This window comes from Melanaphis sacchari, unplaced genomic scaffold, assembly GCF_002803265.2.
Source record: "Melanaphis sacchari strain LSU unplaced genomic scaffold, SCAv2.0 Contig141_pilon_pilon, whole genome shotgun sequence".
Taxonomy (NCBI): domain Eukaryota; kingdom Metazoa; phylum Arthropoda; class Insecta; order Hemiptera; family Aphididae; genus Melanaphis; species Melanaphis sacchari.
The window spans coordinates 1,294,050-1,307,727 of record NW_020270600.1 but is presented as its reverse complement, the minus strand read 5'-3'; the positions used below and the strand labels follow the sequence as shown (position 1 = coordinate 1,307,727).

The following is a 13,678-nucleotide window of genomic DNA, read 5'->3' as shown; positions in this document are numbered from 1 at the left end:
TAGAAATTATAATTAATTTATTAACATATTTCATATATTTTTTAAATATGATTCAAATATAATAAATATTATTAATCTAAGACTACCTATGTCTATTTTATATTTTTGAAAAACTATTTGTAAGGATTATTATCCTTAGTGTAAACATTTTATTAACTAAAAAACTACTTGTTCAAATTTGAACTGGGTACATCAAAATTTTCAAAAAAATTATCCATTAAATAATTTATAGAAAAAATGAGATTTTTATTTTAAAAATAGCTCATATAGTTTATATTTTTACGGAACACTCCTTAAATACCTAATACAAAAAGCTTGAGAATTTAAAAAATAAGGTTTTAAAAGTTTATTTAAAAATTCCAAAAACAAGAATTCAAATTATTAAATGCGAAGAAATGGTAGGGGAACGGATAATCATACTATTGCTCAATAAATTACCCTTTCTAAATATATAATAATTAATAATACACGATACACAATATTTAATAGACGAAAAATCACATTGTCCAAAAGGTTGTGTGTATTAAGTATTGTTATTGTATATACGTATAGTGATCCGGCGAGGGTGGTGGGAGTAAAACTAGCGGGCCTCGCACGATGCGCATTGCATGCGCGCGTAATGTAATGTTTTGCGTGAGTCTTGCGCCTACCACTGCACAATATGGATAATACAATAAAATACAATATACATATATATAAAACGGTTATTATTACGATTATTACTATTATACAAAGCATATAATATTATATATAATAGGAACACGCCGCGTGATTCTCTTGTAGAACGGTCAGTGGCGTTCTGCCGCAAGTGTTCGGCAGCGGCGTAGCATGATCCGTAGCAGTAGCAGTACCTACATATTAATATTATACCTATTAAAGCACCCGCTGCGGCCAACCCGAACAATATCGTCGCCGTCACCGTATACCGCGATTATCGTAACGTACACTAATAAATAATAATAATATACTTTATTATTATACATATTATATATATATGACATTACCGTCACGATACACGACTATGGAAACGTCGTCGTCGTCGTCAGCGAAGCGGCCTGCCGCCGCCGTGACTTCCGCGTTGCACTGCTGGTCGTACACAGAAGCGGAGCGCCAGCATCTTTTTAGGGTGTCCCGGTTGTTCATCACGTCTTATTACGTGTACGTGTCGTACTATGGGCTGTTTGTATTGGACCTGAGCAGCATTGATCATCCCACATGGGGTGATTTAGGTTCCAATTGGTGGTGGAAATGCGTCTCCGTGTGGAATCTGGTAAGAGACTTGCTACGATAGTGGTATTTACTGTTTAATTTATTATTGCAATATATATTACTATACAATCCGTTATTTTAACTTAATAATATTGCCCAAACTAAAGAAGTTAAAATTTTGACGACCTTTTACCACATGTTATAATAAAAGATACCCATCAATAGGTACATATTTGCTACATAACATTATAAACTGCGAAGAAAATGAATGATAGGTAGGTATATGTGTAATATCACGTTAACATCGTAAATAGGCCCAAAAAACTATAAAAAGATGTTGAAATATGCACTTAACAATTTCGTGTTTTTGCTCATAACGTTATGAGATATTTAAACGTATACCATGGCATAGCGTAAAGATTACCATAAAAAATATATTAATGCATTTCAAAATATGTATACAACTTATAATGTAATTAATATAGATTTTGTTTTAAATACTATTATAAAATAATAAAAACTTTGTAAACGAATATTAATTTTTAAATAGTGGTATATTAATTTAATATAATATACGTTCCTATATTATATTAAATTAATATTCATTCAGTTTATTTTTATTTATGATAAATAATCTTTAATACTTAGGTATATATTATATTAAAGATTTAAATACCTAATTATTTAATAGTATTTAAAACTTATAGGTACATTATGATAATATAATTAATAACAAACAAATAAATAAATAAATATATATATCCTAATTTGTCTTTTATTCTTCAGTTGAAAAAAAATGATTTAATTAGAATTATCGATATTATTTTTATTTTAAGTTATTTATAAGTAATTATATTAATAATCAGGACAGTAAAATGTATACTTAACATTATATATTGTTTTAAAATATCAAATTATATAATTTACTTTATTTTTCATAGGTACTGTATGGTAGATATCGTATCAGATTTTTACAAAATATTCATATTAACCCATAATAATTTGATACCTCATAAATTCCAATTTATGAAAATTGTTACTAATTTATTATATTTGTTAAAACTTATTTTAATAGATAATACAATATATATTTTTTAAATATTCATTTAATAGTTTTTTACACTTATTATAAAGTAAAAATAAATCTTTCTTTTTAATTAATAACAATTTCCATTGCATAGAAAATAAATCTGAAGTCAAATATATATTTAATCTTTAACTATTCTTGTCATTGATGAAACGTAATATAATTTCAATAATTAATGCCATGATGTGTATGTTGTATTTACAAAGTTAATTTACTTGAGTAATCTGTTAAAACACAATTTGATTCGTATACATTTCACAATATAAACAGCCTTATCATATCATGTTTATATTACGTTATGTATATTCTTTTTTTTTCTTAATAATATATTGATTATTTTTTCTAGTCGATAAAAAAAATCTTTTAAATAATAATATTGACAATAGGTATTTAAAGAAATACCTTTAATTTATATCATATTAATAAATTAATATTAATTCATTATTTTTCACACAAAATTCTGTGTTTAATAAAATTCTTATAAGAATATACAAATTTAATATCTATATTATTAATAAGAATGCGCATAATGACAACTATATTTATTAATTATTAGTTATTAAAGGTCTAGTTTCATTAAAAAAAAAAAATGTACATAATGCTATATTCATCGTTTTTTGTAATTAATTAATTTTATTTGATACCGTAACAATGTCAAAAATGAATATTTAACGTGTATGGTGTTACCGTATTGGTGAATGTTTATAAAATTAGTAAATTTAGAGTTGGTTATTCGCTGACTGTACGTCCGGCTTTATAGCTTATAACCAGTTAAAGTAGGTGACCAAACAGAATAATAATAAAAAAAAAAATCATAATAATCAAGCAAAATCAGCATTATTTGTTCGATACAAATAAAAGAACGAAGTTTAAAATTGTATACTAAATAATATGATACAAAATAATTTTGCTTCAATAAAAACAAATACTATATTATATTTATTATCTATATCTGCTAAAATAAGATAATCTTTTTTTCCCGTATTATTATTAATAATTAACCATGGCGATTAATTATAAACAATAAATTATGTACCCGCCCCTAACATTTTCACGACCAATCATCATGCATTGTCTAATTTTATCACGATATAAATATAAAAATTAAAATTATAAATTAATTGTAAGGAATGAGTTATGTAATATAAAAATACTCTGAAACATTCAAAATTTCAAAATGACAAGTTTACAGATTTTTTTCGTTATTAAAAATATAATAATAATGAGTTATAAACATTTAAAACAATAAAATTAAAGCAATAGGTATTCTAAATTTTAAAGTAGAATATTTTTTTATTACAATACCATGTAAAAATACTTTACAAGTTATAAATGAGTTACAAGTGTAATACAAGTATTTAAAGTTGAGACTAACAGAGTATTAGACTAACAGTGGGGTACCTTTGTTCTCAGGGGCGAAGTGGCTCAACAATTTTTACCAGGCAAACAGGTATTTTCAGGTCACTTTTTTCAAATTAAATTTTTACTATTTCTTTTCTTATTGGTAGATGTAATTGGGAGAAGTATAAAACAATTTATCTGACTTACATATTGATAGAAGATTTTACCAATTTATTATCATATACATTTTACATTCTTCCTAGCTTCTATTGTAAAATAGTATAAATTATAAAAATGTTTGACTATTATATATATATATATATATATATATATATATATATATATATATATATAATTCATATCATAATATTATACATTGGTATTATTTTATATTTATACAAAATATGTCACTATAAAAATGTATTTATAATTTATAAAACAAAAATACTTTAGCTTCTTGTTTTAGGAAATTTTACAAATTTTTAGTATGTTCGTACATATTTAAAATAATATTAAAAATAAAAAACAAATCTAAAATTATACTATAATTTAAAACAAACTTTGTAGGTATTTCTTTGTTTGGATTATTATTCCGTATTGTCACAGATTTTTACAAACATAATTTGTGGCATTTAGTATTATTAAATAAAATTATAAGCCTACGATGTTATTTACAATCATATTCGTATATTTTGTTATTTATTTTTAAGTGTTATGTCAATCACAATATTATATTATGACCCGTCTGAATAACTATAGATTGTGAGGTTTACTGGCTTATTGTTATCATATTATAATAAGAAGACGTAATACGTAAGAAATCGTGTTATTTGTAGTTCAGACCACGAACTAAACTATTTAAATTCGTGATTCACACTATAAATTTGTTCCCGATATTTCTATATTTAACAGAAAATAAGGCAATTTCTTATATAAGCAAACTAGGCCACCGGGAATTGTCTTAGTTGTCTAGTGGGCCAATCCGTCGCTGTTTGTCCAACCTCACCCACTTGTCTAAACTTTAAATGCTTATAAGTAATGATTTAAGACTTTTTAAAAACTCGTTCTAAATTCGATTCTTATATATTTTAATGCTCTAAAAAAAATAATAAAAATTTAAATATGAAACTAAAATGAACGCTCTTTAAAAATAAACAAAAAAATAGTAAAATATGTATATTATTTTAAAATTTTTTTTTTTTATGTATTATTTCAGATTATGTAAGGTACTATATTTCCAAAAAAATTGATATTTTTTGAGAAATTAATAATTACTAAACCTTCAAAAGAATTACCTTGTATTAAACTAAGTATAATTTTCTAATATGTACTTAATTAACACGTTCAATAGAACACGTTGTCGACATCATGTATATTTCCCTAGTTACCAGTGTTGATTAGGAGTCAACTAATAGAGTGTTAATTCTTATGGCTTATAATTTTGACGATTGATGTGATAACGTTTTGATATAATGTGGGTGATTAGCCACTGTCTCAATAATTTAATAAAGACATAATTGGTTTTTATTTTTGTATATTTTTTTGTTGGTATTTATACTTTTTCCAAAATGACAATGATTTCTATGTATATTGTTTTTGATTATAATTAGGTCCCAGGTACGAACCCGGGAGAGGGGATAAGAGGCTTTAATCTCATAATTTTTTTTTTTTACAAACGAAAAATGTACACAAATAAATACTAATCATTTAAATTTATTTTTACGTATGAAAAATAACTAAAAGATATTTTTAGTTGCTTAAATTGTTTAAAATAATTTTTTTATACTAGCATGACAAGTATACTTATTAGTTATTATTGCAACATTTTAATAAAAAATTACATGTTTGAAATCCTTGTTGTTTAGTAATACCATATAAGCCTGTTTCTTCCCAAAGAGCTATTTTAAATAAATTTAAGATCTTAAATAAAGTTTCAAACATTGTCGATTGCATGAATGCAATTCTATTCTTGTGTATTTATGCTTAAAAACTTCACGTTAAGTGTCTGACTATGAACTAAACATTGTATTAAATTGTATAAAATAGAGGTAATAATATATGTACTACATATTAATATGATATTTTTAATTTATAATACATGTAAATATAGGCGTGCCATTTGGACTATTTGGTGAAAAATTCGGTATAGATTTTATATTATCATTAGTCATTAGCATCTAAGATAATAATATTATAAAGTTTTCATAAAAGCTTATGAAAACTTTACCAAGTTCATCAAACTTGGTAAATAATATCGTTTATAATAGTCTTAATCATTTACATATCTCGAATTGGCAATATTTTTTACCATTATAGAAATTCCTAATAAATTATAACAATGTTGTAATGAACGATTCATTTTAGTCATTGTTTGAAAATTTAAGGTATTTTAGATGTTTCCTAGAAAAAGTAGTTATTTTTTAAACTATAAGATATAAATAGTAATATAAACATACAGTATAACATGTATAATGTATGTTATCGATTATTATATTATAAACATATTATATGTATATCGATAACATATTATTATGTATGATTTTTGTATACCTACCTAATATGTTTAATTTTATTTTAAAATTAATGTTAACTTTGTATTAAACATATTGTAATAAATATTACGAAATGTATGTATTATCTCAGTTTTAAAAATTAGCATATTATACAGTATTTTCATATCATATGCGTACAATGTACATGGCTATATTCCTTTTATTGTACCTATATATAAATATATTTCATGATATACCTAGGTTTCATATTGTATTTTTATTATAATTTATAATTAAGAAATATAAGAGGAATAAATCAATTTAATTTTATTATTATATATTAATTTTTTGATCTTTTTAACAACGAATTACATTAAATTAAATTTTTTAATTTTAATTGTTCTACAATTTGAACAAATGTGGTACAATAAACATATTATAAGCGATGTGTGATGACATGAGTGTATTTAATATATTAAGAAAAAGATTTGATAGTATGGGGAAAAGTATCATCCTGTAATGAAAGCACTTTGGCATGAATTTATGTAGTTATGGTGCTTAAATTAAATTAGGTCTCAAGGCCATTGTAGCCTGTGTCTTCTGAGAAGATTTCCGGGAATAAATTTAAAATTAAATTATAATTTTTTTAAGTAAACCTATTTATTTCAAACGTCTTTCTTAATCAAATAACCTGAATTTAAATCAGCAGTAACAATTAATTTTCTAAAAAAATTTTAGTTTTTATAATTTCTATCTGATAAAATAATGTTTTTTACAGGTATTGCAAGTTACATACTTCATTTATTGCACAGTATTCGTAGATTATGCTGATTCTGGGCCTGGAAAGTCGTGGATAAAACCTCGGTTACAACAAAACAAGAAAATAAGAGATTTCATATTTGTCAGCCTTGTGTTTCCAGTGACAATTGTGAGTATTATTGATTTGACTGAAAATTTAAAATTTTGTATGGAGTTTTTTAAGAATTTTTTTAAATTAAATATGTTTCCATTTATTTAATTGTTTAGTTATAATACACATGCATTATGTATACCGATAAAACGTTCGAAATAATTTTAAAAATAAATTATTATAAAATATAGTTTATATAGTTTTAATATTCATAAATATTATTAAATAACCTACATAATATGTTTTAAATAATATTGATGAATAAAAGATGAAATTAAAAGTCTCATAAATGAGTAATTTTTAGTGAGTATTATAATATAATAATTAATATTATTGAATAAATATTGAATTATTGTTGTAGAACACTATTTTTTAAACATAATTCAAGGTTCATGCGATTGATGATTGTTAGTTGTATTAATTCAAACGATATATTCTTTAAAGAAAAAATTCTACACGCACTTACTTTAAACTTATCATAGCATAAATTAACCTTCAATATTTTATTGAATATTCTACATTTATTATTTTTGCTTCTGTCAATTAAATATTAAATAATGATGAATAAAACTTTTATTTTATTTCTATTTCAACACAATTCTTTTTGGAATTAGCTCTTTAACACAGAAATATATAATAATGACTTTTAGTCACGTGTCTATACGAAATATTACCAAAATTTTCTATAGGATATAAAGTTTAGAATTTCCTCTATAATAATTAAATCTAAATAATTATTTATGCATGGCGGCTATATGTTTATGATAATATATAATAATTATGACGTTATAGGAATAATATACCTACATAAATAATATATATATATAAATAGATACAAAATATTTTTTTCAGGATATTCGTTTTATTTTTATAAATTATGTTTTTAGATAATGCATTTTTTCAGAAATTTGAAATATATTTACTTATAAAGACCATATTCTTAAATTTTGCTTAGATATCTTAATATTTTAAGGAATTAAAAATTCTAAAAATCAAAATTGCAATAAATGTGTGAGCAATTAGCTCAATTAAGCATAAATAAAGTAAATATGATTATTATTTAATAGCATATAATACGGAGTTTGTAATTTCACTAGAAATATATAAATTATACAACTATATATTATGTAGGATGTATGCGTTATGTTTTGGGCAATCTGTGCTGTGAACAAGCCTTTGTTGTTTCCAAATGAAATGAACAATTGGATACCGGATTGGTATAACCACGCCGTGCACACCAATCCGATTGTATTAACGTTGTTTGATATGGCCACCACCAAGCATAGTCAGCCCAAACTGATCGAATCCACGGCAGGGTTGTTTATGTTGTCCGGTTCATACGTCACATGGTAAGTATGACTATCACCCCGACAATAATATTGATTACCCAACTGTATTTATTTCAATACCAGTTAATTATTAATTGTTACGGTGGTAGTTTAAAATAATTAAATAATCAAAAATAAATAAAAAAAAAAAATAAATTACAAATAACACTGAAAAATGAAACATAATCACAACACTATAATATATTTAAATATAGACAAATTAATGCGATTAATTATTGCGAACTATGCGCGTGCACATTTTCAAGGGTAAACACAACTTATAAATTGTACATTAGATACATATATATAAGTTATAAAATACGTATAAGAAGATGTACGATTTTAATTTATATTTTTTACTTTGTAATGACACTTTTGAATGACAATCATGTCTTCAATCCACATTCTCTAAACAATAACATATAATTACTCACGTACTTATATTTTATTCCATTGCTTCCCATGCTTGAGAAACATTATAGTTGATTTAAATGAAATGATGTAATTTAGTTCGATTGTGATTGCATACATAATAATAAATCGTACTTAAATAGGTAGTACGAAAAAATTCATGTAATAGGCTACTATAGCTATATAAATAATTATTTAAGTACCTATTAGTTAAAAGTATTATTAGTATTAGATGTTTAAGTTATTTTTCTTCGGCATTTTTTATAAATAATAAACATATAAAGATTATCTAAATAGTATACTTTAAAATATAAATAATCCATCTGAAATTTTAATATTGATTCATTTTAATAAAATATTATTTTATTTCATTTTATTTTTATTTTAACGATATCACTAAGAGATTATATTTAGGCCAAATTAAGTTTATATAAACTTTAAATTAAATATTAAAAACATAAGTTAGTTCATGCCCCCTTGTTATTTGGGAATAAAACCTTGTGATAAAGAATAATAATCTAATCTATTATTTCACAGTAATTAGTTATATATATTAATATTTATTATCAACTAAAATAATGGGTCAAGAGCATTGCAAGTTTTATAAATTATAGAAACAAATCTTTGGAATAATTTAATGTGGTTTGAACTTTTGAAGTTTGAACTTTAAAATACTTCTTGTATTTCAAAATGACCCAAATAAAACCATTTATATTGATTAAATAACTTTTAAAGCATCCTAAAAAAATAAGTATTTGATGAAAACACATTTTTATTGATTTAATATTATATTATATACATTTATTGATTTTACAATGATCTGTTTTTTCTTTAAATGTCTCTTTTTTATTAAAAAAAAAAAAAATGCTTTGATTTTAAACCTTAATTATATTTTATAGTAGGAAAATTAAACTGATTGGTTGGGAAAAAAAAAATTATGAAAAAACTGAAATTTGTACGTAAATCATAGTTTTTGACAAAATCAATTTTCTTGTTTCATTTTAATTCAAAAATAAATAACTTTTGATTCCTATAATGTTTTTCAAATACTTATATAAGTATTTTCTTAACATAGTATGTTTTATTCTTCAAAATATTTTGACTCTTTCTGAGCTATTTATAAACATTTAACAAATGTAATTGTCTTATACTATTACTTATATTCACACCGTTTTACAATAAGTTGATATTTAATTAAATTATATAAAAAAAATAAATGCAATGTTTTTTTAAAAAACTAACTTAAAATGTCTTATTACTAATAACTAAATAAATTATTGTATAGTGGCAACATAAATATATTATAAATCATACTTATTTATTGTTACTGGTATAGGCTAACAACTAACTTCGATTGCAGAATAATTTTTCGTATAATATAATTTATCATAAAATTTAAATTTAATACATACATTATTGTGACTTAATCAATAACAGGGTACAGCCAATATCTGCTGTACAGCAGAGCAAGTCTCTATATTTTTTTTATATTGTTTTACTTAAATTGTTTTTAAACCTTAGATGCAGACAAAAAGAACAATTTTATTTTTATTTTAAAAACTAAAATGTTTTTATTTTTATTAAATTAATAAAAAATTTTTTTAAAGTATATTAATATAGATGCCATTGAATAGTTTGTGAGTTGGATTTTTTCAAAAATATAATGTTTATTTTAGATTTGAGAGTTTAACGATAAATATACTAATTCTATAATATTATGTGTAGTGTTTTTTTATTTTTATGTCTATAAATACATTTTTTAGTAGAAAAAATATTCTAATCATCAACTCCAACGGAGGTTTCTTATAAAAAATTTAACCTAGTTAGTACTTTTATGAAGTCATTAACGAAAATTCTGAGTAATTTTTAAAGTAATCGGAAAAAATTATTTTTTGTAACCTTGGTTACCAAAAAGGTTCGACTGTCTTCGTTTAGAATCGTTTTTCATCATACACAATGATTTATCATTGAATTAAAATTTAACACGTCATTCATTACTTATAGCGCCTACTTAATGACAAAGTACACTATCAACTCCTACTGTAGAGCGGTTACCTACTTTCCCCCTTTAATGTTTGACTACAATTTATTCATGTTAACTGACAACTGCTATATTTGTTTATATTTATAGTTTACTTTATAATAAATTTACAACTGGAAGATGGATATATCTTATCATCGGAGAGGTTACAGCGAGTCTGATGGAAGTAATCATTTACTTTGCAATAACGGCTTTTATTATGCCATTTATGTGTTTGCTAATTGGTCATAAAATGTGTTCATGGTTTTCAAGTATGTTTAAACTTTAAACACTACATACACTTTTTAGTGGTTTTGAATGAATGGAAATGTGTTTTTATGTTGAAACAAATAATAATTAATATTTAAAATTAATTTTCAGGCTCACAAATGGAAAAAAAACATAAAATGTCTTAAAAACAAAACAATCATAAACTACTTATGTGATGAATAATAGTCAAATATTTACATAGTATTACTTTTACAACAATGTTTACTATTATAGATATTTTTGGTTTAATTTATTACATTTAAATACTTAATAACATATATGCTCTAAATGTTATAATTTATAAAATTTTATTTTTACTAAAGTATTATTTGAAAACTTCATATTTTCAAGTTATAATTTATAAACTTAATAAACAGAACATAACGTCACATAGCTAATTTTAGTGATGAAAACATGTTTTATATTTTAAAAATGGTAAATCAAATGGTGAGTTGATGTAAAGTGATATTATTTAATGTATTATTTTTATTATAATAAATAGTTACCTACACTGAATAGTGAATATGTATTATATTTAGTTATTTTAAAACTAAGATTGCTCAATGAATCTATTTGGAATAATTTTTTATTTAATATAAAAAAAAAATAATAATTTTAATTACCTAAATCTTATGTGAAATACCTACATGAAAATAAACAATTACGTTTTTAATGTTATAATTATGTACCATAATAAATGTATTTTTAAAAACATATACTTTTTAAAAAGTTTAAATATAATTAAATTAAATTTCTGTATTGGTAGTAGGTACTATACGTAGGATTTATACCTATTGTATAGATAATATTGTTAGAAAAAAATTGTATATAAATTATTGTATACAATTTTTAATTATTCAAAATTACATTAATTAATTATTTTTATATTATATACAGCTATTATATTAACTTAAATTTTTGTAAACTATGTTGTTATTTTCTAAAATATAAGTTTAATTTATACATCGAATTCTCACATGTATAATATATGATACATTTTATAATAAGTTAGATGTATTAAAGATAAAATAAATGTTGATAAAATAATACGAGTATAGTTTATTATTTATTTGTTCTATATTTAATATAAAATTTTAGATTCTGTATGAAGTACTGAGGTAAGGAATATTTAATGAGTTTATAATTTATATATTTAATTTTAATGGTATTTTATGAATTTTTTTTTTTTTTTTGACTAAGAAATAAATAATGCTTAAAATATTTTTTGAATATCTAAAACTATAGGAGCTAACATGTTTAAAAATCCAAAATCAAGAATAAAGAGATCATTGAAAAGGTTATTTTCTCAACAGCACTTTCTCTAAGTCTTAAGGAAAACTACAGACTATCATCAAAATCGTTTGAAACATAACAAGCAAATGCGCTTGTTGACATGTCAGCAATTATTGAACTAGTGCGAGTGAGTTTTTTTGTATCGACTTCCGCTGAAGGCTCACAATCGTTTTTGAATGCGGTAATTTATCATTGCTTTTGAATCGTATATCACAATATACGCCAACATCCTGCAGTGCCGAGACTAAAATTTCGACTGGTCTAGCATTCAAGTTTATTTTTTTTATTACAAGAAACATAAATGTTCAAATAAAACTATTACAGATTGGGTTGATACCAATACATTCTAGTTACAATTCAGACATGTCATTGCAAAAGGCTGTTATTGTGAATAAATGGCTCGATCATTGTATAACATTATTATATAATATATAATAATACAATTTTATGTTTCATAATTTTTAAGGAGATGTAATATTATAAGCAATTTAAGTATATATAATATACAAAGTATAAATGTTTATACCTACCTAAAAAAAAAAAAAGCAATAATATAAGAATTAAATATAAGTAGATATACAATACAATTATATTTTTTTACTTAATTTTTTTCGGTAGTGAAATAAATGTGGTATTTATTAATTTTTATTTTACTTTTGATGCTTTGTCTTTATTTTCCTTGGATAAACATTTACATATATTATATTAAATCTTAAAAACTTTCTAAGTTATTAATTATAAATGTAATTGTTAACGATAACCATATCACTTTTTTTTAAATTTTTAATGTATAATATATAAGTCATTTAAAAAAAAAAAAATGAAAAAATAAAGTTCTATAAAAATTTCATTAATAGTGTTTTAACTTTAAAATTACTTTTTAATATGTATTTTGTTTGTTTTGCGTACACATGCTTACATCTTAAAATTTAATTCTGTATTGCTCTGCACATGCTACAGGGTCGGAGATCTTCACGATAATATACTTATAATCGTAACAGTAAAATATGATAATATTATAAAGTTATATAATTATACATACGAAAACATAGGCGTCAATAGTTCTTTAAATATACAGGATTAATTTTTCGATTCAAATTATTCTAAAATATAACATAATTTTTTTGGCTGAGTACAATAAATAATTTTTTAACTATTACAGTTATAATAGTAGGTAATCAAAAAATAACTACACTGCAATAGTATCGATTAGATAATCGTAGTAAGATTGTATTCGATTTATCGAGTAATCGTTTTTAAATTTTGTCGTTAATTATTTATTTTCTTCATTATTTTGCGTAGTCTATTTTACATTAC

The 13,678-nt window shown here is 22.9% G+C and overlaps 1 protein-coding gene across 1 annotated transcript; it reads left to right on the top strand.

Moving 5' to 3' along the window:
* Window positions 1-743: 743 nt before the first annotated feature.
* LOC112591712 (androgen-dependent TFPI-regulating protein-like) lies at window positions 744-11,347 on the top strand. The gene is made up of 5 exons (XM_025335619.1): window positions 744-1,270; window positions 6,908-7,057; window positions 8,171-8,388; window positions 10,910-11,070; window positions 11,180-11,347. Exons 1-5 carry the CDS (start codon window positions 995-997, stop codon window positions 11,212-11,214), a joined length of 840 nt encoding a protein of 279 aa, XP_025191404.1. The 5' UTR covers window positions 744-994; the 3' UTR covers window positions 11,215-11,347.
* Window positions 11,348-13,678: the final 2,331 nt, after the last annotated feature.

Bases quoted from the DNA above. Each gene is read 5' to 3' on its own strand.
- LOC112591712 (XM_025335619.1), top strand. From the start codon at position 995: ATGACATTACCGTCACGATACACGACTATGGAAACGTCGTCGTCGTCG. The intron at 1,271-6,907 runs GTAAGAGACTTG...TGTTTTTTACAG, and splicing joins GCGTCTCCGTGTGGAATCTG to GTATTGCAAGTTACATACTT. The intron at 8,389-10,909 runs GTAAGTATGACT...TTATATTTATAG, and splicing joins TCCGGTTCATACGTCACATG to TTTACTTTATAATAAATTTA.